The 26,558-nt window shown below is 42.8% G+C and overlaps 2 protein-coding genes across 2 annotated transcripts in view; both read left to right on the top strand.

Annotated features, from left to right (window-relative positions):
• The window catches only part of CRAMP1 (cramped chromatin regulator homolog 1), a 39,549-nt gene extending 34,454 nt beyond the window's left edge, over positions 1–5,095 (top strand). Inside the window, 1 exon segment of the mRNA XM_081840376.1 lies at positions 376–5,095. Coding sequence (XP_081696502.1) covers positions 376–540 — 165 coding nt within the window. The 3' untranslated portion in view covers positions 541–5,095.
• Positions 5,096–7,413: 2,318 nt separating this feature from the next.
• JPT2 (Jupiter microtubule associated homolog 2) lies at positions 7,414–25,387 on the top strand. Its single transcript, XM_081840378.1, has 5 exons — positions 7,414–7,574; positions 16,002–16,150; positions 17,255–17,397; positions 17,956–18,013; positions 23,233–25,387. The coding sequence occupies exons 1-5, from the start codon at positions 7,531–7,533 to the stop codon at positions 23,409–23,411; spliced, it is 573 nt and encodes a 190-aa protein (XP_081696504.1). The 5' UTR covers positions 7,414–7,530; the 3' UTR covers positions 23,412–25,387.
• The last annotated feature ends 1,171 nt before the right edge of the window (positions 25,388–26,558 follow it).

The raw sequence follows: 26,558 nt of genomic DNA on the forward strand, positions 1-26,558 counted from the left end.
ATGGTATGAAAACTACATAATGCAGATGTCAAACACAGCAGGGAGGGATGGCCTATTTTCCTGAACATGTGGGTCACCCCCTGCTGGAACATAATAAAATGCACAAATCTGCAGATTTTTCTCATGTCCCACTGTACGTCTTGCTCTCCAGTCTCTAAACTCGAGCATTATAGGCAGAGTGTAGTCATAGCACAGATTTTGGATGTGCTCAGTGCAACATCCAGGATTTACTTTTCCCTGCTGAGTACACCCAACCTGGCCTATGTTCAGTTTAGCTTCTCCAGACTTTCTGATATGGCCAAGCAAAAGTGGCAAGACCTAAACTGTAAATAACCTACCCTCTCTTTTCTCCCCCATCCCCTTCTTTGCTTCTAGATAGTAGATTCCCAGCTGGCTTGCATGATGAATGAGAACAGTATAGATTACATATCTCGTTTCAACGACCTTGCCCAGGAGCTGTCAATACCTGAGCCAAACCGCCGAGAGATCCACTTTGATGGAGGAAGTGATGGCCCTCCCATTGGTGACCTCTCTCAGTGAGCACATTCACCCAGCTGGCTGGTGGAAACCATTGAACTAGCTATGTAACCTGGAGAGAAGTGATGTCATAGCTATGCAGTGGATACTTTTGTTGTCCTGATTAGAGCATGCCTCATAAGAAGATCAGTGTTGTCTTCAACAGTCTACAGTTCCTGGAATGTGCAATATGCTAGGAACAATACAACTGGGAGCAGTATTATAGGAAATGACATATGTAAGCTGATTACAGTACTAGTGGAGTTTACAAGACAGCCCCGGATTTATGCTCTGGGCAAGAAATCCAACAAGCTTATGTTTTTATACAGTAAACCAAACCCTTGTTGTCATATCTGCATTTAAGCTGGAGGGTGGGGGTGATAAGATGGTATGCTATTTTTTTAATCTTTTTTTAAAAAAAATGAATGAATATACTCCTCTCTTGGTCTATCACAATTGGCATTGCTGACCAGTCAGTCAGATTGATAATTCCTTGCACTTTCCTGTCAGGCAGCAGTTAATACCACTTTGCTTTTACCAGAATTCCTTTTGGACTCACTCACATTCATCAACATTCCAGCATGGCGTGAAAAGTGCTGTGTCGGTTCCTACTTTAAAAAGAAAAACTGGAGTAGGATCTGAGAGCCCCTTAAGAATGCTCCTTTCCTTATTCTTGTAGATGGGTGTGGTGTGCCGGTGTGCCTGTGCACATGTGTGTGCACATGAATATACGCACACCACCTTAACCAGCATCCCTTTGGCTGATTCTGCTTGCTTGCTTTTAGTTTTAGTTTTACTCCCCAAGGGCTCTTAATATTCCATTTTTCTCTTGAAGACTAGAAACTTTTTCAGGAGGCTCTCTAACCTCACTCCCAATTCATTCTCTTTCCCCTTGTTAACTTCTCTGCATATTTTCCTCCTTCCCTTTTAAATATTCACTTGCTTTATCTTATGAATTCTTCAAGAAGAAAGCATTTTACAGTACTCTTTCCTGTGACAGTAGAAAGGTAATGCTTTTACTTTGTCCAGCAAATGAGGTGAGAAAGCTGCTATTCCACTTTTGTAAAGTTAATTCCCACATGGCAGTTCAAGTTGTTCAGCTCCTTCATGAAAGCCTATATAAATTGCATTCTTTAGGATATGCTATTCACTTGTGGGTAATGGGAAACTTTTAATCAATACTAGTGTGAAATTAAGCAGATTTAAAAAAAATACTAGCTGGAACTCTGCTTTGCAAAGATGCCCTGTTCTCTGGCGATAACCCCTCACCCTTTACTGTCTTTATCAAGCATTAGATGGGAAGGTGACTTTGGAAGCCTGCCCACAGTGGTGAGGTGGTCTCACCAGAATGACTTTCCCTGGCAAAGGGACCTAAAAGTCACTGCCAATTTCCAGTGGTTCCTGCATTTCTGGAACCGGAATCAGGACCCATTTTCTGAAACTGTTCCTGAATCATTCTATCTTCAAGGGCAGTCAAGCAGTCTGCTAGTATATTTCCAAGCTCTGCATATTTGCAGAACTGGAAAGGCTGTCCTAGGTTTAAAGACTTAATTTGTGTTATATTTGTGTTCATCTCTTGAATGGCTGAGCTCATCACCTGAACAGGAAACTGTCCACAACTTCAGTTTTCGTAGGAGAATATCAGAATCATGTATACTTCCGTAGGATTATCATAGCATTGTCCTTCCCTGACATCATTGTCGGTTTTTTTGCAAATAATCCCTCTTTCTAGGATTCTGCCATGGTTACTTAGGAGCACACATTTGTAATACTTCAGGGCAAAAGCATTCTTGCCATCCCCTGCTACTGATTATCAGACTAGTGGTCCAGCAGTTTTGAAAGCCCCATGCAGAGCTCTTTGTGTGCTGGGGCTTGCTTATTCTCTTCTAAAAGCATACAGAATGTTTTGTAAAATGCAGTGATGGATTCATGTGAGTGTGTGAAGGCTTTTCAGTATAGAAGAAAATTTGGACTCTTTGTGTATGGTGATTTCTGATTATGCATTTAGCAACATGGCCTAGATACCGCTGTGCCAAAACATGTTTATTCTACCTGTCTGCATTTTTTTTGCAGGAGCATTTCAGGCAGAGCCCATTTTCTGATCCGTCCTTGAAATGTTATCAGTTCTATCGTCCATAAAAGGCCTTTGTTCATATGAGACATTGCCTGTGGACATTTACATTAATTCGTTATAGGTCTGCAGGTGTGGGTGGGTTGGTTTTTTAATGAAATCATTCTTAACATTCTGTTTCTGATGTAGGGAGCCATTGGCCCTCCAGGTGTTGCTGAACTGCAATTCCCATCACCCCTATCCATTGGCCATACTTGTTGGGACTGATGGGGGTATAGTTCAGAAACATCTGTTCTTTTTGATTATAGTCTCTTATGCCCCACCATTTCCATTCCTCCTATTTCTAAAAGAATGGATTTGTAGCAAGCTTATGAATCCCTCCATGTGCCCAGATTATTTACCAGCCTTACAGCTTAATGGGATCTGCAAATTTGTCCCTTGTGTGCTGACAGATTTACCTTCTGCCACCAGCTTCCTCCGTTTGAGAAAAGATAGAATGTTGTGTCATAGCTATTTTTATCAATGACGAGGCCTGTAGATTTTAATATCCTTTGTTGCCTAAAACAGAACCAGAGCATCAGAAAAGTAGACAGAACAAGGAGCCAATTGTCCAATTCTAAACAGTTATGTAGTAAAGTTTCCATATCAACTCCTCTTTCTCCCAAAGTATTTTTCCCATGCAAATTCAGTTTCCAAATTCTTGCTAATCACCTTTCCAGTTTCTAAAGATAGGAGTCCATAGAGATTATAAACACTGGCCATTTGGCCTTTTATCTTGCATATAAAATTACATGAACAATTAAGATTGTGCACTTGAAATAAAAAAACCAATAATAATGTTTAACTTTGAGTCAGTAACTGCTGCTATTCTTCAATGAAGCATTAGTAATGTGTCCATTTTGGAGCTTTCTGGTGTTGAGTTACCAAAGCATCCTTACATTTGAGACACAACATTGATTCTAGGGCTGCCACTGACTTTTTGAATGCAGGAGTTGGTTTTGAATTGTACTGTTTCAGCCCCTTTGAACCAATAATGAACTTTTACTTTGTTTGAAACTTGCTGAAATGTATTTTGAGACAAACTATCTGCAGACCCAACTACTTTGAAGGTGAATTGTCCTCTTGCCTTACCTTCACATTTGCCTGAGGCATTGAGAGAAGGTTGTTCTGTGGATATAGCTGGTTTCCATTCATGAGTGAGGTTCCTGAAAAACTATATGCTTCAGTTTTTTTCTGCTATCACATGGTTTGTTAACAGGTGTATTATAAATTGGTCTACTTCCTAGTATATATGCAGTGAAGAAAAATATGTCTTGTAGACCAGGGATAGGGAATCTCTGGCCTTCCAGATGTTGCTGGATGCCATCTGACATCATCCCTGACCATTCATTGGCCATGCTACCTGGGCTGGTGTGAGTTGTAACATCTGGAGGGCCACAGCTTCCCCATCACTATTGTAGATCATAGAATAGGGCACTGGGAATCGGATACTAATATTCCTAGCCTGAAAAATTTTAAAAGAAGAATACAACCTAATTTATTGGCCAGATTCTGAGTGCCTATATTGCTTCTGCATTGCATTTTGATAGGCCAGTTAACTCCTCTGAATATTTTTCTGTAATCACTAGCATAGAACTTAACAGTAACTTCATTCCACAAAGTCCATTGAAATTAACAAACATTTTGGAGGAGCAAATTCCCTATGAATTGTGTCCAAACAACACGGTGGTTGTTTTTTTAAAGCAAAGTTGTTTAAAGTTGGCATTACACAACCTTTTTCATTATCACTCTCCTATCTTTAATGCTTTCCAGCCAGCAACTTAGGTCAAATCATATCAGCCAAGATGTCTTGTCCATTGACTTTTTGACTTGACAGTTGGATTTTAGTATTTCATTTTGGGTTTACTTTTTTAATCACATGCACACATATGCACACATATGCACACATATGCACACACACACACACACACACACACACACACAGAAGTTGGATACATTTGTAAGGAAAATACTGCACTTTTGAGTTACCGAGCCCTTTTAAAAACTCAATTCTCCAGATTTCCCAGTGATCTGTAAATGCTAAACAAGTGAAAACGTTTGCAAGCACTACAGCAGTAAGTTATCATTAGTTGCCAAAATGTGATAACTGGCTTTAGAGCTTGTGGGTTTGACAGCAGACTTTGTTGCTGTATATTTTAATAATAGTTAAGCCATATCATCTAAAGGTTTTCTGTCTTGTTTTGAGATGTGAATTTGTTTTATAGATAATAAATATACATATATAGTGTATGTATAAAGCAAGAATGCCTGTCCTTAACTGATTATTTTTTTGTACCATATTGTAAATTATATTATTTATTCTTTACCAATTTTTGGAAAAGGAAAAGGTGTTTGGGTTATTTAATATAATATACAAAAGCTGTTAACTTCTTCTGTTTTCAATTTTCAATTCAACTTGTAAAGTTGTTTTTATGATTGTGCATAAATACATACTAATCCTTGGTCTAAGTCATGGGTTTGCTATCATTTTTACCCTAAGCACTGATAGATATTCTTCTGACTGGGAATATGACTTGAACCGCTACCTCAGTGGAACAGGGGGAAAATAAGTCCTCTAAATGTTATGTACTTAGATCTGTGTAGTGGAAAACACCCATCCTTAGATTACAGGCCCTTCATGTTACCCTACCTATTTTTATGTTTGGGGCTGAGCTCCAATATTTACATAGCCAAAATGGCACCACCCATGCACAGTATATTTGGAGGGTTCCCAAGGTTTGCAGAAGAACAATAAGTCTTTTGGAGGAGAAAAATTCTTGGGGGGTCCCCAAAAACAGCCTGATGAGGACCAAGAATGCACAGTGTCCACAGAATGCTGATTGAAGACAAACCAATAAATGAGGGGAAATAGAGCATCCTGTACAAGGGGCCATGGCTCGCTGAAGGGAATTCTGAACAGGAGCTTCACTGAACACCATTTTGTTACAATTCAGTTTTAAATTTTCTGGCACTCAAGGCTGGATTATTGACAACAGCAAGAAATATCTGCAGCTTGAGGGAAAAGGGTGATGGGCGAGCATATTGTATAGTATACGGTAATCTGTGTTGCACATCCAAACTGTTAGCAGTGCACTATCATCTACACTTGCAATCAAAATTATTAAACCCTCATTGCAAATCAGGTTTATTATAAAAATAAACACTTTCAGCTGTTTGTAATGAGCAAATCATACAAAAGCAATTTAAATAGCTCAACATAACGGATGCTTCAAGTAGTTTCCCCAAATTCAGCTGAAATTGCAACACAGACTTCTCCAGTCTCAAGGGCTTCATTGTTTGTATCCGTTGTGTTGAGCTATTTCAATTGCTTTTGTTTGATGGGGGTTGAATAATTTTGATTGCAACTACCTTCCCTCAAAACCCCACAGTTGCATCTAAAGGCTTTACAAAGGACTGACAAAGGACATAAATACTATGGCTAACTGGTCCTATGGATAGTTTGATTTGCAGTATACAGTGGTGCCCCGCAAGACGAATGCCTCGCTAAACGAAAAACCCGCAAGACTAAAGGGTTTTCCGATTTTTTAGCGGCTTCGCAAGACGAATTTCCCTATGGGCTTGCTTCGCAAGACGAAAGCCCATAGGGAAATCTCCGGGGACAGCGGGGAACCCTCCTCCCACCGCAAGCCCCGGGAACAGAGGAGAAGCTGCGCGCCTTCCCCTCTGTTCCCGGACCTGTCCTGAAGGCTTGCGGCGGGAGGAGGGCTTTCCTCCCCACCACCAACATTCAGAATGCTGGGAAGAGAGGAGAAGCACTGCGCCGAGGAAGCAAATGCTGAGAAGCTGACCAAGGCTCTTCAAACCTTAAAGACCATTGCCATTCGCTGCCTTCTTCCAGACCAACGAGCGCTGGAGATATATGGAATGGCAGTCTTGTCTTCTTTGGTGATCACTTGTAGCTGAGTAAGATTGTCTTCCATAAACACGGTTTTAACAATGAGTCCATAAGTGACTGTGGAGGCCAATTCTGGACCCACACATCCTTCCACAGTGGGGACATTTGTTTCCGGGTGGGAGTTGATCATTGCGTGGATTTGCCAAGCGTGCCTTCCTTTTAGCACGTTTCTCCCTTGCGTCCTGAGTTCGAGTGTCTTCAAAACCCACGACACCTTTGGTAAAGGCTGTTCCTCCAATTGGAGCACTCACAGGCAAGTGTTTCCCAATTGTTGGTGTTTATACTACATTTTTTTAGGTTTGCCTTGAGACAGTCTTTACGCCTCTTTTGTTGAACACCAGCATTACACTTTCCATTTTTAAGTCCGGAATAGAGTAGTTCCTTTGGAAGTAGTTCCTTTGGAAGAAGATAATCAGGCATCCACACAACATGACCAGTCCAACAAAGTTGATGTTGAAGAATCATTGCTTCAACACTGGTGATCTTTGCTTCTGGTATTAGTTCTCCTGTCTTCCCAAGTGATGTGTAACAATTTTCGGAGACACCGTTGATGGAATCTTTTGAGGAGTTGGAGGTGGTGTTTATAAATGGTCCATGTTTCACAAGCATACAGTAAGGTTGGTAGTACAATAGCTTTGCAAACAAGCATTTTGGTTTCCCTGCGAATGTCCCGGTCCTCAAACACTCTGCACTTCCATTCACTCCTTCCAATGAGAGCGCTAAAAACTCCGCCCGCGCTTCAGGCATCTCGCCCCTTCTCCCCGCCCCCAAACCCCATCCTTGTATTGCGCTCATTGGGCACAGATCACCGAGTCGTCGGTTGGTTGGCTGGCCGCGAGCGGCGGCTCCAATGGCCAATCGGCTTTTAAAGACCGCCCGGGCGCCCTGCCTGAGGAAATCACAAGCGCGGAGCTCTAGCTCCGCTCGCAGTTGAGGAGCGCGTTGCTTAGCATCCGCTAGGCCGTTGGTCGCCGCCGTTCCCGCCACCATGTTCCAGGGACCCGAGACCGACTCGGCGAAACCCAGCTCGAGGTAAATGTGCTCGTTCCTCTGAGGAAGGGCGGCCTTCGCTTCGTGGGGGAGGGGCGGGGAGGAGACGCCGGGCGCCGGGGTCCCTCGCTCGGTTTCCCGCCCTTGTGGCTGAGGGGAGGCTCCTCAGGGGCGGAAGCTGGTGACTTGGCGGAGCCACCTCGCTGCAAACGGGGGGGGGGGGGAGAACGCCGTTTTTTTAAGGGCATGTTGTGGGTTGTAAAAGCAGACAGCGGCGGACGCTTTCGATTCGAATTAAAGCCGTGCGTTTCCAGTTCGGCCTCGCTGCGCTTTGAGAGTGGGGGTGGGGGGGTGTGGCAATATGCCGGTTCAGGTAGGAGGCCTTGATTTCTTACCTAGCGCTGAGGCGGCAATATTTTGCAGGCATACATGGGAGTAACCCTGATGAAACCGCCGGGCTTGCTTCTGAGTAAATGACTTCTGTAAGGGGTGTGGCGGAGGTTTGGGGGTTTTTTCGTTTTGTTTTAAAGAGAACAAAAGCTTTTATGGTGCCCGCCCTTTTCACTAGCCTGCTCAAGCAAAATAAAGGAGGGTAATACTTATATTTCTGGGTGGTGTTTTATTTTTAAAAATGTCTTGCCTGTCTCTTTCCCCCCAGCAGAACAACTTAAGGTGACTGACGAAAGTTTTAAATACGGAATCTGAATGCGCCAAATCAAGGCAACAATGCTGATCCACATTGTTTGGCAGTCATAAGGAGTCTAGTGATAATGTATGGTGCTGTTTCTGAACTCCCCTCTGAAATGCTATTCCGTATACGTAGATGAAAACTTAATGCGTTTGCACCCAAAATGCTGTATTAAACATCCCAAGGCTTGTCTGAGGAAGAAAGTATAGCACAGATGCCTGGAATTAGCTTTGTTGTGGTTGCAACTGGAGTAGTATTCGTGATAAGGTGTCCTGCCTTTCTTCTGCTTCCTCTGGCCATGCCCGTGTGTAGGTGGAATGAGTTGGTTTTGATTTTGCCTATTCTTGGAGGCTATAAATGGATTTGTCCTTGTCTGGAGCATGTATTGTATAAAAATGAAATTGATTCAGGTTACCGGGAGAGAAGAAACCAACTGCACTGAGTTTGACCTCTTACTACTTCCACTGGATCTCATTTTTACCTGTGTCTAGTATAGTAATCACTTGGATTGCTTTGAATGCTGAACTCACTTTGTGAATTAACCACCGTGTGTGTGTGTGTGTGTGTGTGTGTGTGTGTGTGAGAGAGAGAGAGAGAGAGAGATGCTCATTTGACAATTCATTTATATGTCACATTTATTGTGCAAGAATCACATAGCTTTTATTAGTAGGTCCCTATAATTTCTGACTGTCCTCGCCTAAGAGACTTGGGAGTCGCTGAAACGGCTTCTATTCAGTTCATGCAAAATGTTTTCCTAAGAGAAGATAGTTTGCCACATAACTCAGTATATGATGCAATATGGCCTAGAGATGATGCCAGATGTACTGACTGCCCTACCCAGGTTTTCCAAATAAATACTAACTCTCTACTAGACCACACTGGGTCTTCTCTGAACTTTGTTTGCTGTGTCTGTCCATGTGCATTGCTTTGTATGCAGAACACTTTGGTCCCTATAAGCTGGAAGTGTCTTGGGACTCGAACACTGGTTTCTATAATGGCAGTGGAACTATTGTAGCAGAGATTGTATTACATGCTAAGGTAACCTTCCCCAGGAATCTAGTCAAGAGTTGTAGTCTAAAACATCTGCTGGGTGCCAGTTAAGGGAAGGCTGCTGTAGGGTGTGCATTCAATTAGTGGCTCCAGTGTCCAACCCCAAGTACCACCAACTCTATTCATATCAGTAGCTATGCTAGAAGGTACAGAGTTGTGTGTATGGAAGAAGTAATGCCTTTAGGTATATGATTTGTTGGCATTTAGTGTGTGTTTGTGTGTGTGTGTGTGAGAGAGAGAGAGAGAGAGAGAGAGAGAGAGAGATGGGCTAGTCTCCTACTTCACAATTACTTAATCTCAAAGTGGCCCTGATTGATTGCTGACCTAAACTTTAATGCAGCTGCTTAATCTCCAAAATAAACATTGAATATTTTAATTGTACATGGATTGGCAATTAGAATTGTAAGTACCTATATATTTCTACTATTGCCATGATATGTAACTTCATGGAGGTGGATCAGTCTGTTGAGATTTGAATAACAGACTCATTAGCACTCCTCCTCCTCCTTTTGGAGCCCTTTGGGGTTTAATAATTCATGCCACCCAGTGTTTCAGAATAGATTTTTGCTGTAGGAGGTGGCTGCTGTGCTTAAAGGGCACCAGACCGCACTGTCTGGTATGATTTTTTTCAGGAAGGCTCTGTTGTGACACCACGCTGTGTTTTCCAGAAGCCAACACTCACTTCGAAGTCAACATCTTGCTGCATTCTTCTGCCTTTAGAGAGTTTTGCTTCTTACCAGAGACATAAAATATTAATTCTAAAACTGCCTATTAATCTCTGCTTCAACCAACCTAGAGTTCTTGACTTTTCTCATGAAGAAATAACCTTGGAGAAAACCTGGATTCTGTATCTCCTCTCCTCCTCCATCCCCATAACTTATGTAGTAGCATATGTAGACAGACTTTGATAACAATGGATTACTTACTGGTAAATCAAATCTTGCCACCTGAACACACACTAGTTAGAAAGTAGTGTATCATTTGAGTGACATCATTATTTTGGATATCAATGATTAATTTTTTAAAAAATTGCCTAGATGTCCTTTTGCACACGGTGTCTCATCATAATGTAACAATATATGCATACTGAATTGGTGTCAGGAAGAATTTTGAAATTTAGTGGATTTTTTACATTATCAGAATGCTCAAGGAACTTACTCTTGGTGTTTGCAATATTGTGAGGACATCATGCTTCTTGAAAGCACAAGGGATTGGGATTGAATTTTCTGACTCAGAGCTCAGGTAAGAGATTTAAGAAGAGCCTGCTGGAGCAGGGCAGGGGCCGACCAGATGCCTGTGGGAAACTCACAAGCAGAATTTGAGCACACAAGAACTCTCCTCTTCTGTGGGTTTCCAGCAACGGGTATTCAAAAGCGTTGCTGCCTCCAAGTGTAGAGGCAGAGCATAGCCATTATGGCAACTAGTCCTTGGTAGCCCTCACCTCCATGAATTTCTCCAATCCTTCAAAGCTATCTAGGTTGATGGCCATCACTGCCTCCTGTGGGAGCAATGGCCGTAGTTTAACTGTTGTGAATCTTCCAACATTAAGCTTCACTAGATGTCCATGAGAAAACCTTGTCTCTATTCACTTTCTCCATGCCGTGCATAATTTTATAAACTTTTATTGTATTACCTCTTACCGTATTTTTCCATGTATAAGACTATATTTTTTCCTAAATTTTTTAAGTTTAAAATAAGAGGTCATCTTATACACAGATAATGCATTTTCTTAATTTTGAGTCCCCCAAAATAGGGGGCGTCTTATAAATGGAGAAATATGGCACTTGCCTTTTTTCTGAACTAAAAATCCCTTGGATCATTTTGGTTGCTGTTTTCTGAACCATTTTGAGGTGAGGTGACCAGAACTGTGCACAGTATTCCAAATGCAATCACACCATAGATTTGTGTAAGGGCATTATGATTTTGGTAGCTTATTTAAAATTCCTTTCCTAATACTCTCTAGCATAAAATTCACCTTTTTCACTGCTGCTGTTCACTGGGTTGACATTTTCATTGAACTATCTATTACAACCCCAATATCTCATTTTGGGCACATTACTGCCAGTTCAGACCACATGCATGTATATGTGTAAATAAGATCCCCCCCCAACATGCACCACTTTAATCTAGTTTACCCAGAATTGCATTTGCCATTTTACTGCCCATTCAGTCAGTTTGGAAAAGTTCTTTTGGAGCTCTTCATAATCTGTCTTTCTTTCATTGGCCCTGAATGATTTAGTATACACTTGGCCACCTCACTTCTCACTATCCACTCTAGGTTGTTTATGAACATGTTAAAAAGCACAGGTTGCAATACCAATCCTTGGGGGACTCCACTTTCTACATCTTTGCTTCGTCCAATTTAAAAAAATTGTAGTCCACAAGAGGATTATTGTAGTCCCCTTATTCCTTGATGGCTAAGCTTCATGAGGAGACCTTAGTGAGGTACTGGTTTAGGCACTGGGATCTACCCTATTTCTTCCATTGTCAAGACACAGGCAAATAATTCATTCAACTTCTCCATATCCTCCTTTCACATTCCTTTTACCACCTTCAAAACAAAACAAATTCCTTCCAGTAGCACCTTAAAGACCAACTAAGTCAGTTCTTGGTATGAGCTTTCGTGTGCATGCACACTTCTTCAGATACACACGAAAGTGTGCATGCACACGAAAGCTCATACCAAGAACTGACTTAGTTGGTCTTTAAGGTGCTACTGGAAGGAATTTGTTTTGTTTTGACTATGGCAGACCAACACGGCTACCTATCTGTAACTTTTACCACCTTGTCATCCAATGTTCGAACTGTCTTCCTAGATGGTTTCCTGATATCAGTTTATTTAAAGAACTCCTTGTTGGTCTTAATATTTTTAGCAGTATGCTCCTCAGAATATTTTTTTTTAAGTATTCCTTACTTGCACTTTTTTGCTCAAGTTTTTGTTCCTTTTTGTTCTCTTCAGAATTGTGTATGCAGTAGCATTTCCAGCTAAAGAGGAACAGTCTGCCACTACCTTCATAGGATATGGCAAAGAAGAAGAAATGGGTTCAGTGGCGTAGAGTGGGGGGTGCAGGGGGGCCCGGCCGCACCGGGTGCAACATCTGGGGGTTAGGGGGCGCAAATCCACGGGTTAGGGGGTGCAAATTACTTGCCTTGCCCCGGGTGCTGACAACCCACGCTACGCCACTGAATGGGTTCTATATGCAGTACAATAATCACATCAATAAAACTTCAAATTAAAAAAAATCACTAAAATTGGCAGTCATTAAAGAGCAGCAGAGTTCTGTATTAAAAGTCTATTTAAAATGAAAATATTTCAGCCTGGGAGACAGTATGAGACCTTGTATCCCCATAGAATGTTGGATGGAACAGAAGTCTCCCAGCATCACCTTCTGGGACTGATCTTCCAAGAATGTAAGGAGCCACTGTAAAACAATATGCCTGTCTTCCCAGCTTCCTCAACAGGATAGTGTTTCATCACCAAGGTGACTAAGGCACTTTCCGTTCCAAGGAAAAAACCTTGTACAGAGTGATATTTCCTAATGGTTACCTGGATCTAAACCTTACTACTTCAGGAGGGAATTCATCGCAGCCTCTTTCCAGGACTGTAGGAACCACCCCCTTTCCTCAAGCAATTTGGGATTTGTGTGTCAACTAGTGTCAAACAGCCTATATTGCTGAAAGGACTTGTGGTGCTCATCGTATGATGCTTTCTTTCTGAATTTGTTTCTGCTTCTTGAAAATATTCATGCAGAATTTGCAATGAAAACCCTCTCTGTTGTGTATACAATGTGTATCTTCAGTCAGGCACACTCATGTTACTGTTGCAATGCTTGGAACTGTGGTGTTGGAACAGTGCCTAAATGTGTAGTTCACTGATCTCAGATATGATACTGACGCTTTTAATCAGACAGCCTTCTGTGGTCCAAAATGCAATCTTCAAGTATTTATTTTCATTTATTTTGTTTTTGCATTTATATCCAACGTTTCCTCCAGGGAGGTTAGGGGACGTATTTGGCTCTCCCTCTCCCTATTTTATTCTTTCAACCAGCCTCTGAGGCTGAGAGATAGTGATTGACCCAAGGTCCCCTTTGTGAACTCAAATCCTAGTGAGGATTTGAACCCTGAGTGATGTCCATTGTCCAACACTCTAAACCAGCCTTCACCAACACGGTCATTTGCTAGCTGGAGCTGATGGGAGTTGTTGAAACCAAAGCTAAATTACTGGCACGAGACTGCCAAGCACTGCATTGCCAGCTGAGAAAGTTTGAATTTAAATTGCATGAGTGATTCTGTTATCTCCTTTTGATGAAGAGAGAGGTGATGACCACTGCATACTTGTTTGCATTGTGGCATGTTGAAAGAAAGCAGCAGTAACTTAGAAGCAGAATGATACAGTGGAACCTCGGGTTGCGGACGTAATCCATGATGGAGGCACATCTGCAACCCGCAGCGTTCGTAACCTGCAGTGCCGCGTCTGCACATGCGCATGACATGATTTGGCGCTTCTGCGCATGCGGCGAAACCTGGAAGTAACCCTTTCCGGTACTTCCAGGTTTCCTGCGGTCCACAACCTGAAAACACGTAACCCGAGGTACCACTGTATTGTTAGTTTATTCCTCCCCACCCCCACCCAACCCTTTATTCAGGCACTCCGATTGCACAGGAAATTCTCTTCCATGACTTTTGGAGAGCAAAGGTTTTATGGTCTGGAATGCCATATAGCTGTCTCTCAAAATTTGAACACATTCTTGTCTCCTTCCTGGCAAATGATACAAGAAACATCTTTTCCCCCACCTTCTTCCTTGAATTAGTCTATCAACTTCCAATGTACAGTGGTACCTCAGGTTACATACGCTTTAGGTTACATACGCTTCAGGTTACAGACTCCGCTAACCCAGAAATAGTGCTTCAGGTTGAGAACTTTGCTTCAGGATGAGAACAGAAATCGGGCTCCGGTGGTGTGGCAGCAGCAGGAGGCCCCATTAGCTAAAATGGTGCTTCAGGTTAAGAACAGTTTCAGGTTAAGTACGGACCTCCGGAACGAATTAAGTACTTAACCTGAGGTACCACTGTATTGTGAAATTGCTTCAAGAGTGCAAATGTTTGCATAGATATTGACTATTTGTATGGAACCAGCTTGATACTTAAGTCAGCAATATAGGGTCAAAACTTGTAGTGTCGTTGTGCATGTATTGTACTGAGTAGCTGTCCTAGCTACCTCTTATCTGGTCATTTACAATGCATTCTTAAATGTCATTTGCATTCCGTTCCCTGCAAACCTTGGCCTTGTTCTGGAATGTTTCTTTCCACAGAAAGCTGAATGACAGATTGCAACAGTCTTAACAATATGTGTATATGCTGCTGTGCTAGTCATGTAACACCACCAGGCAATAGAAGTACTGGTGTTGGACTGGTGTAAATTAAGATTGTCTATTTCTTGAGATGCCCTTATTTTGGCTGGTGAGATCTGGGGTTTATTTGTTTTTTGGTCTCTGTGTCACATTCAGATCTTGAACTCCATATCTCTTAGCAACTTTTGAGAAATTTAAGCCAATACAAAACCCTAGTCTGTTATAAATATTCCTTTTCCCAAATGCAGCAGTCAAATATCTCATATTTTGATTTAAAATGCTTGTGGATGGAGATAATAATAATCCAGTAAGCTAATAACAAAAATACACTTCATATACATCTTGGCATACTTCTGTGAAGTAGACCTCAAAATGGAAAGAATTTTAATAAGCATATAAAAGGGTGTGGACAAGTTTGTAAGGAGTAAATGCATTCACTCTTGTTCAGTTTCAATTTGGGTGTGGTAATGACCTCACCCAACAATGGGAAAATATCCATCAAGAAGCACCAAGCCAAACTGCTTATTGGTGCCTGATATGCTTTGCACAGACCTAGTTTGGGGATTCCCCCCCTTTTTTTTGTCGAGAAGTATGTACAGTTATAAATTATTTGCCCTCTTTAAACTTATCCTGACCATCATATTCTTTATGCATTTAAGCTAGGGGTAGGCAACCTAAGGCCCATGGCCCACAAGCCGCCCCCAAACCGAGGCGCCTGGTCAGTGAGTCCCCGCGTGCTGCACTAAACCAGTGCAGTGCAGTATGGGGACTTGCTTCTGTGGCGCCGGAAATTGCGTCTGCGCAGGTGCCGGAAATCGTGTATGCTCAGGCGCTGAAAATTGCGCAGACGCTCACAATCCAACCCACGGAGGGATCTCTGCTGGAGTGAACCGGCCCAGGCGAGGTAAACCTTGCAGACCCCTAATTTAAGCAAAGGTTAACTTTGTAGAGATGAAGTTAATAGGATGTGTAGGCTGACGGTATGCAACATTTGAACCATTAAGGTTTCTGCTTCCTACTAACAGAGAGTTACAGTGGTACCTCAGGTTAAGAACTTAATTCGTTCCGGAGGTCCGTACTTAACCTGAAACTGTTCTTAACCTGAAGCACCACTTTAGCTAATGGGGCCTCCTGCTGCTGCCACGCCGCCAGAGCCCAATTTCTGTTCTCATCCTGAAGCAAAGTTCTTAACCTGAAGCACTATTTCTGGGTTAGTGGAGTCTGTAACCTGAAGCGTATGTAACCTTCCCCTCTCTCATAACCTTTGGATAAATCTCTCCATAGACTTGTCTGGTTGCACATTGCCTGTTTTCACTTATATAATTCAGACTGGACACTATCTGTGCTCGTGGCTGACTATCATTTATTTTCTGTAAACAGGGTCCTGCAACCTCCTGGAGGAAGCTCCAGCAATCTCTTTGGAAGCCCAGAAGAAGTAAACTCCTCTTTCAGACCGCACAGAATGACATCTAACATATTTGGAGGAGCTGAAGAAACTCCGAACGTTTCAAAGAGAACAAACCCTCCAGGTGAGAGTCATCTTCCTGAGGAGCTCTATGTAAGGGAGTGGCAGGTTTGGCTTTGCCTGCAAATACATAACCTATACTTTGTCTTTCTCTATTCTAGCAGAGTTTTACCATATTGTATCACCATTGAAAGCTTCTGTATGTTTCAGACTATCCTTGTTAATCAAAGAAGTGCTTAGGTTGTGTTCAGCCAATATTTTGTATGCAAGAGATGAATTGCACTGCTTTGCTAACTGATGTAATTCAGCCTGACAAACAGATGTTTCATCAGTTTGCACAATCTTGCAGTAGAGATTGCATCTTACAAATGTAGATTGCAAGTGTGTGCTTTGGCAGAGGGGGACCAAACCAGTAATTCAACCCTGGAAAGGTTGCATAATAAAACTTGATGAAAATGATCATTTAAATATGGTGGTAACAGATTGCAGTGCATACGACCCTCACCCAAATACCACTGTTGTGCTGAGTATGTGTTGAGATATGGTGTTTGATCTCATACCACCTAGGCTGGCTGATATTAAAAGCGCAGGTTTATAATTGATATTTAGACAGTGCTGCATTAAATGGTGGCTTAGGCAGAAGCAGTTCTTGGCACTCTCCCAGTTAACAAAGAGGTTACTTTTTAATAAATTGTATAAAGCAATTTGAACAATGGGCTTCAGTTTTAGAGCATGAAGGTGAGTCAAAATATTTCTAGAAGCTTGTCCATGCATGTTCATTTCCATACTGCTGGCGTCTGCATCCACTTGCAAACATTGTTGCAGCATATAGCTGTTATTATTGCAGTATTGTGTGACATTGGAAATCAAGTGGAATAAACGTTCCTGGAATGGTCCCATGCATAGCAAATGCTACAATCAGTGCTAGCTGGGCAGCTTGTCCAGCAGTGGAACCTTTTACACATTAGACATCTTCAAAATAGTTTTGGTTGATTCACAGCCTATTAGGTTAAAAGTCAGTGCACATTGCACAGGGAAACTAAATTGAGTCCATTGAAAATACAAACAATGCTGATAATGGACTGACTCCTGGAGCTTATCATGAGCTACTTGTAAGAATCTGAAGGAGAAGTTCTTAGTAACTTCCACTAGTACTGCTGTCTTGCAGGTGGGAAGGACAGTGGAATATTTGAGGACCATAAACCTAATCCTTCTCGTCATCTTACAAATCCACCTGGTGGAAAAACAAGCAATATTTTTGGGTCTCCACAGCCTGTCGACATTGTCAAAGCTCACCCAAACAAACCCAAGGTAACTGTATTGTAGATTTTGCCCTTTTCCTTTTCCTTTTTTCTTTTTAATAAAGCCACAGGAGAACTCAGATCAGATCATAGGAAGAACGATCTGTGTAAATGAAGCAGCCATGCATTCATTTGTATCATTGAGGTTGCTGAATCTCGGGGCCCCTGGGTATGGAATTGAAAAGCTTTTGATTCATTGCATTCATTACTGATCATGCTGACCCAGCCTTCTGTCCACTGCAAAGTGTTGAATTAGATTGCACATCTATCTAGAAATGTTGGCCACTGTGAGATCAGGATGCTGGACTAGATGGGCCAGTGGCCTGCTCCAGCAGTCTCTTAAGTTCTTATAATAAGCAGAATCCCTTCTGCCTCATATGTGGAAGACAACCCTGCAGAAATGCAAGCTATGTGCTAGACATTCTGCCCTTAAAAAAAGAGAATGGTAGCAGAAATTGCTTGCCTTTCTTGCTTGAAGGAAGCCTAAGCAAACCTAGAGTTGCTTTTTTTAAAGGGGCAATGCATTCCCAAAGAACTTGGTTTTTTAAAAGTGTTTTTCCCCTTACAGGATCATGTTGTTATCCTGAATGACAGAGGGGATGTGCCACAAGAACTAAAACCAAAAGGTAAGTGGAACAAGTTTTCTGGGAAGCAGAGGATTTCCAAAGCGTGGGTTGTCTTTTATAACTAGTATGAAATCAAAACAGAATGAAAAGCTAAGAGCAGAATGAAAAACATTTTCATTGTATAAAAGTCAGGTATAACACATCCGGTCCACTGAAAGACGCCAAAAATATCTAAAACTCTCCAGACTAAGGGACAAAAGCCAGGGTTTAAGAAACATTCTTATCTGGTGGCTGAAAGTAAATCATAATAGTGTCAGGCTGTAGGTCACTTTGGGACACTCCTCTGTGTGTCAAAAGTAACAAATAATAATAATAGTGTGTGCAAGCAAGACTTCTGTGGCTGATCTTGAAGCCCCAGAAAGCTCGTAATTGTAGGCATCCTGTCAATTCAGATGCCTAATACAGCTTGTGGGTGGCTATAGGGAGATAGGTTATGTTTGTCTAGATTCTATCTCTTCAGTATATGTGGGATAATAATAATAATAATAATAATAATTTATTATTTGTACCCCGCCCATCTGGCTGGGTTTCCCCAGCCACTCTGGGCGGCTTCCATAAAAACCAGTAATACATTAAAATATCACAGATTAAAAGCTTCCCTGAACAGGGCTGCCTTAAGATGTCTTCTGAATGTCAGGTAGTTATTTATCACTTTGACATCTGATGGGAGGGCGTTCCACAAGGCGGGTGCCACTACCGAGAAGGCCCTCTGCCTGGTTCCCTGTAGCTTTGCTTCTCGTAATGAGGGAACCGCCAGAAGGCCCTCGGCGCTGGACCTCAGCGTCCGGGCAGAACGATGGGGGTGGAGACGCTCCTTCAGGTATACTGGGGCGAGGCCATTTAGGGCTTTAAAGGTCAACACCAGCACTTTGAATTGTGCTCGGAAACGTACTGGGAGCCAATGTAGGTCTTTCAAGACCGGTGTTATGTGGTCTCGGCGGCTGCCCCCAGTCACCAGTCTAGCTGCCGCATTCTGGATTAGTTGTAGTTTCCGAGTCACCTTCAAAGGTAGCCCCACGTAGAGCGCATTGCAGTAGTCCAAGCGGGAGATAACTAGAGCATGCACCACTCTGGCGAGACAGTCCGCGGGCAGGTAGGGTCTCAGCCTGCGTACCAGGTGGAGTTGGTAGACAGCTGCCCTGGATACAGAATTGACCTGCGCCTCCATGGACAGCTGTGAGTCCAAAATGACTCCCAGGCTGCGCACCTGGTCCTTCAGGGGCACAGTTACCCCATTCAGGACCAGGGAGTCCTCCACACCAGCCCGCCCCCTGTCCCCCAAAAACAGTACTTCTGTCTTGTCAGGATTCAACCTCAATCCATTAGCCACCATCCATCCTCCAACCGCCTCCAGGCACTCACACAGGACCTTCACCGCCTTCACTGGTTCTGATTTGAAAGAGAGGTAGAGCTGGGTATCATCTGCATATTGATGGACACCCAGTCCAAACCCCCTGATGATCTCTCCCAGCGGCTTCATATAGATGTTAGAAAGCATGGGGGAGAGGACGGAACCCTGAGGCACCCCACAAGTGAGGGCCCAGGGGTCTGAACACTCATCCCCCACCACCACTTTCTGAACACGGCCCAGGAGGAAGGAGCGAAACCACTGTATAACAGTGCCCCCAGCTCCCAGCCCCTCTAGACGGTCCAGAAGGATGTTATGGTCGATTGTATCAAAGGCCGCTGAGAGATCCAGCAGAACTAGGAAACAGCTCTCACCTTTGTCCCTAGCTCGCCGGAGATCATCAACCAGCGCGACCAAGGCAGTTTCAGTCCCATGATGAGGCCTGAATCCCGATTGGAAGGGATCCAAATGGTCCGCATCCTCCAGGCGTGCCTGGAGTTGTTCAGCAACCACGCGCTCAATCACCTTGCCCAAGAATGGAAGATTTGAGACTGGGCGATAGTTGGCCATACTGGCCGGGTCTAAAGATGGTTTTTTAAGAAGCGGTTTGATGACCGCCTCTTTCAGCGGATCTGGGAATGCTCCCTCACAGAGAGAAGCATTCACCACCCCACAGAGCCCATCGCCCAGCCCTTCCCGGCTTGCTTTTATTAGCCAGGATGGGCAAGGATCCAGGAGACAGGTGGTTGGTTTCACGCGTCCAAGCAGCCTGTCCACATCCTCGGGGGTAATGGATTGAAATCGATTCCATGCAACTTGACCAGACAGAGCTCTAGCACTCTCCCGCCCCAGCCCTGCTCCCACGGTGGTGTCTAGCTCCTTCCGAATATGAGTGATTTTATCTGCAAAAAACTTTGCAAAATCGTTGCAGGAGATCTTGGGGTCTTTACAAAGCCCCGGTGGTAAAGGTGGTTCCGTTAAATTACGAACCACCTGAAAAAGTCTCCTGCTACTATTTTCTGCAGATGCAATAGAGGCGGTGAAGAAAGTCTTCTTCGCCGTCGCTATCGCCACTTGGTAGGCTCGACGTTGAGCTCTAACCTGTGTCCGGTCAGATTCGGAGTGAGTTTTTTGCCACCGACGCTCTAGCCGTCTCAGCGATTGTTTCATCGCCCTCAGCTCCGAAGAAAACCACGGAGCTGTCCGGGCTCCATGCAATCGGAGAGGGCGCTTCGGAGCCAGACAGTCGATAGCCCTGGTTAACTCCGCATTCCAGCGGGCCACCAGGGAATCAGCTGAAAGGCCATCAACATGGGATAAGGCATCCCCTACCACTCTCTGGAAACCATTTGGATCCATTAAGTGGCGGGGGCGGACCATCCGAATTGGTCCCACCTCCCTGCAGAGGGGAAGGGTCGCGGAGAAGTCCAGTTGCACCAGGAAGTGATCTGACCATGGCACTTCTTTTGTTTCACTTTTACTTAGTGTCAGATCACCCACGTCACTAGAGGTGAACACCAGGTCTAAGGCATGTCCATGACTATGAGTTGGGCCAAACTTATTCAGGGACAGCCCCATGGAGGCCATGCTTTCCACGAAGTCCCGAGCAGCCCCTTGTAAGGTCGTGTCGGCATGGATGTTAAAATCCCCTAGGACAACCAAACTAGGTGTCTCCAGGAGAAAATCCGCCACGACCTGAAGCAGCTCAGACAGGGAATCCTTGGTGCAGCGGGGAGGTCGGTACACCAAAAGGAATCCTGTACTGCCCCTATTGCCCAACTTCCAGAACATGCACTCAGAAAACTGGATCTTCCCAGTAGGACGCCTGGGATGAACAAAATTCCCGGGAGGCTTGTTAAAACGAGATTTATCAGAATCCACAAAAAACACTTTTAAGTTGAAGAGGGGTTTTTTATTTTCCAAAGAAACCAATCTTTGGTATGTTAATTTCTAATGGAAAAATGACTTGGTCAGCTGCTGGCTCTGTCAGCAGCTCCTTAGATGCTAGTTACCCACAGTTACAGCATTCAGTGCCATAAGTAGAAAAGCAAGAAGCTCTTTGGAATGAACTAAGAGTCCTTTAAATGCTTCAGCAAAATAGTCAAAGATTCTTCAGAAATCTTCAGCTTTACAACAGCTTGAATTTGAGCTGAAATATTACCGAGAATTTTTTATTTCTGTCACAAGAAATTGAATATGAAAATGCACCTCTGACTGCAATTTTTTAATATATGGATGTGATGTACAAGGTGCCATATATTGCCTGGCTGTTATCTTGAAGGGCAGTTCTTTTAGATTTGAACAGTTTGACCAAATGACTTAGAAACTCAAAGTTAATCCAGATCCCTTAAGGGATGTCTCCCATTTTCCCTATGTAGGTAAAAATTCCATCAGAAGCAGATGCATTCAATAAATTGACATGCTTGCATTGTTTTCAACTTTGCTGTCCAATAATTCCTTACTAATTTGGTTGAGGATCTTTTAAAATGTGGAGAGTGAAATGGATTTGAAGTGGATTTGCTTGGCTTATTTTGTGTGTGTGTACAGTACAACCTCTACTTACCACTGCCCCACTTGCAAGCAACCCAACTCGCGACTGCGGCAAACCTGGAAGTAAATACCGTGTTTGCTGCGATTTGTGCACGCGCAGAAGCGGCTGCTGCCATCTGCACACACGCAGAATGGCGCTGCCGCCGAATGTGCACACACAGAACGGAACTTCTCCCAGCAACCCAGATCAACTCATTAATGGACCTCCGGAACGGATTCCATACATGAGTAGAGGTTTCACTGTACCTGTAAAAAGTTACAATTTGAAGAGATCCCTGCGTCTGAATTTCCTTTTAAAAAACAACCCTGTATCTTCTAAATTTTATAAAAAGCATTCAGTGCATCTTCTAAAAGTACAGAATAGATTCTCCACAATTCAGTCTTCCTATAACTATATGAGAATATTCTGGAATGGGTTGCTATTCTGTGGGTGCCAGAGCTAAGCCTGATACAAATAATATGTATCTGATCTGAGCTTCTATCTACCAGTGTATTACCATCTCCTGCTAAACTAGATGCCTGAGATTACTTCTACTTAATTGCTGATTATTATACAGTCGGTAGCACTAACCTTGTGCTAAGTCATTCCCTCTGCCATGAATTCATGGCTTAAGCTATACTTTCTCCTGGATATGGCTTACCACTAAGAAGTAGATGAGCATAGTTCTTGATGAGCTGCACAGGGCTTGGGAACCACTCTGTAGGTGACAGATTGTTTACCTGTTGTTTCTATAGGCTTTCCAGGATAGATGAGTCAAGGGCAGTATCCAACTTTTATTTGAAGAACTGTTTTTTTCTGGGTTTTGTTTGTTTGTTATATTCAATGTTTGACACAGCTATTATTATTCCAGATCAATAAACCTAAATGAAAAGACTTGTGGAGAGAGGAATATAAGCCACAAATATTTAGTGTGTGTCTATCTGCAGTTGTGACAGTATCTGTTCCTTAAAGGCCTGGGAATTGGCTTCACACACTTTCATAATACTTCTTTTGTCCCCATTATAGTGGCCTGCTTGGTGGGCTGATTTAATACATTTTTCAAAGGAGTTTGTGTGTGTGCATGTGTTCAGTACTGGGTGCCCTTCCATGCTCCTTGTAAAGCTTTTTTAGCAGAGTATTCTTGGGGAGCAGCATTTCACAATTCTTCCTCAGCATACATGACATAACTATCACCTTGTTAACATGGAAATGGAGTGCTAACTGGTGGCTGAACGAAGTGCAGCTGGGTAAAATACATGTAATGCAAGCTATAATTGTCGTAAGACTGGGAGAATATTCTGGCAAGGCCACCTGACAACATATCTTAATTTACAATTACAGAAGACCAAAGACCACAGGTGGAGGATACAAGTGAAAAGAGAGAGCCACAGAAGAAGGAGAGCACCAAAGAGCCTGGACCCAAAATGGATGACCATGAGCCCAGGCTGGGGCCACGGCCACGATCACACAACAAAGTCCTCAACCCTCCTGGGGGCAAATCCAGCATTGCCTTCTATTAAGGAAAGTGTTCTCTTCCCTTCCCCCTCCCCACAATGGAGTCAGCACAGAAACAGTTTTCAAGGTTTGAACCAGAAGTTTAGCCTCCTGCTGCTTGAAGAAAGAGCCACTTAGTGGTTTGGCATATTCAGTATGTGGCAGAAGTTAGCTTGAGCTTTTCTGGCTTTTAAAGTTGCAGTACAGACTTCTGAGAGTACCCTGAGCTCATGCACTTCCAAGGCAGAATATTGCTTTCTTGATGCACAGATTAGGTAATATAGCCCTGAGGGGATTTTATTTGTGCTAGATAAGGAGGAAGCCTGGTCTAAACTCTGACTAAAGATCTTCCTGAACTGTGGACTAGAACTGCCCTTTGTCATCTTGTAAGGGAGAACCTTACTAAGCAAGCAGATCCTCTTCTGGGGAGTAATTGTAGTCAAAATGTATTGTGCAAGAATTCATTTTTTGAACTCTTGAAAGTCTTCAACCTTTTGGCTAGTTAAGGAAGGTGCAAGTTGAATGACAATATATTTGCAGTTGTGGATGGCACGGAATGATCTGAAAATTCAGCCAAACCACTCTTGTCTATAATCAGACCTTGAATCTTGTCCAATGAGATGGTTAAGAATGTAGTGTTCTACCCCATAATTAGCCTCCAACAGAAGCTGTTTGTACTCAAGGTTCTTTCTGCCCTATAAGTGTCTAGTCTTATCTAATTCTGTGCTGACTCTGTTAGACTATTTGCCTTCCCTCCTTATTGACCACTTCGTCCTATATAATTTGGATAGTTTTCAACTCCTCTTCCCCAGAGACAGCACCTTTAACTATGCTGAGTGAGGCTGCAGCTGCTGTGCTGCCCACCCTATTCTTCTAGTTCTCCCCACCTTGCCCACCACCAGAACTTCAGAATTAAAAGTCCTGATTGTAGCAGGCAGAGGAGAACCTGGAGAAAGGCTGCAGAGGCTGGAGCCCTGGTTATTGCAGTTAAAAGTATAAATAACATATTGGTGACCCCATCTGGAAGCACGGACTATCCCACCTGGTTACTTCTTTGCATTGTAGCTGCCTTGAGACTTCTGTTTGTCTCTTTCACTCACTCCATCCAATTGGAGATGGTTCCTGGATTTTTGCAATACAATACTCCTGGTGCACAGACTTCAGATTTTTTTGCAATAACTTTGTATTGTTTTCTGGAATGCCATTATGTGGGTTTAGGGGGTGGGAGGGGCACTTAAACTTCATGTATTTATCACAATAGATTCCTGACCAGCTGTACTTTAAGACTTGTTCTTTTTTTAAAACATCAAGTGCAGTGGCTTGCCTTTAGAACTCCCATTATATATAGAAGTTCATCAGGCTTGCCAAAGAACTAGTGGCCTTTCTTGCAAAATGGCTCTAGGTACCAGCAGAAAACATTTTGCAAATGGGTTCTGAGAAACAAGCTCTGTGCCAGATATTAAAAGTAGCTTGGAGTTCTGTCCAAGTTATTGTTTTGACTAAAAAGTCACCTCAATTGAGGAAGAAAAATTCTTCATTGCCATTCTTCAAAAATGTGTACCTCAAAAGAAAAAGGGGGAAACCCCACAGTAGAACAGGGAATAAGAAGAGTTTGGTGTGGGGTGGATGTTGAGCTTTGTGGTGGATTCGTTCTAAAAAGGTGCAACATGGGAAGAATTGGCTCAATCTTGCTTCTCTGGCACTATTTGCATTGTGTTATGGACTTCCTCTTTTCTAAAGCATCAAGCTTTACCTGGGGCTGAAGTATTAAAAGGTGCATTTTCACCAGTGCCTCTGTTTTGGATAGCAGTTTTCCAGCAAAGCCTTAAATTATTACTGATTTAATTATACCTGTGCCATTATTTTTCTCAAGGGGTGCCTGGGGAGTACACTACGTATCCAGAAAGGATACTTTTATTATTAAAAAAAGGTGGGGTTAATGAAAATTCAGAATGTGTTGAATCATGTACTACTCAATAAACAGCTGCATTTTGTCACTTCATTTATCGTGTGCCAAGGCTGTGAGTCCTAATAGTGTTCTTTTGCGTCTTAAATCACCTTGTGTGTTTAAATCACTAATACTGAGACATGTGGACTACCAAACGTCCCATTAAAATAACTCTGGTGGACATATTTATATAGTGCCATCCATCTGTACTGTACTGGGTAAAGTTTGTAATGAAATTATGGATGAATGCATCCATTTATTGGCAGAGAATAAAATTCAAATATTGTTGGAAATAGACACCTGAATCTCTTGATTCTGAATTAAGATACTTTCTGTCTGTACAATTAACACATGTAAGGAGGGCCTTTTCTAGTTGGAAGTTGCCACACCTGTGGTTCATAGCCCAAACTCATGCTACCATTCTTCTAAATGACATTTCTCTGTTCCTTCAAAACCATCCTCTCAAAAAATCCATCTCTTCTGTGAAGCATGTTTGGCACAACCTCTTCAATTCCTACTGTGCCTTAGCCCAAATACTTGCAAGTGAATGAACTGCATATCATTTGTTTACCTCATGCCCATCCTTCTTCAGTTTCCCCTTTGTCAACTTTGTAAGCATCTTAGAAAAGGGACCTATCCTTTTGTACTCAGTGAAGCGCCATCCAATTTGGCTATGCAAGTCATTAGAAGAGTTTCCCATGCTTTGCTGTGTAAATTCACTGATGCCAGTACTATTGCAAGAAAAAGTAAACAGAATACTCAGAACTTTATTTTGTGTGTTATTGGCCAGTGAAGTGGTATTGTCATTAGCTATGCTACAGTGACTTGAAACCCTTTACTGACTAGTTTTCACCTTAACCCCTACCTCAACATCTTTGTAGCAGGTTACAGTATAAAGAGTCCATTTTCTAAATATATACTCTCTATGCAAGGAGGGGAATGTTTTTCTACCTCCTTCACTTTTTAATATTGCTAACAGAATGTTTCTTTTGCAGTAAAATACCTTAAGGCTGACTCAGTCTTCAATCACTAGGAAAGAAGAGTTAACTTTATTGGATTCGTTTCTGTACCATCTGTTCTGTCCTCACATTAGCTGAAGATAGTAGCTGCCTTTCAATGCAATTCTCTGGTTGCCTGCAGATGGTTCCTAATTTGACCTCTCAGCAACATTAAGCAATACTCTTTTCTCCAGTGCTTGAAAATGAGCAGTGTTGTCATTAAGTTA

The sequence above is a fragment of the Podarcis erhardii genome (assembly GCF_964252035.2).
Source record: "Podarcis erhardii genome assembly, chromosome: 14".
NCBI classification, from domain to species: Eukaryota; Metazoa; Chordata; class Lepidosauria; order Squamata; family Lacertidae; genus Podarcis; species Podarcis erhardii.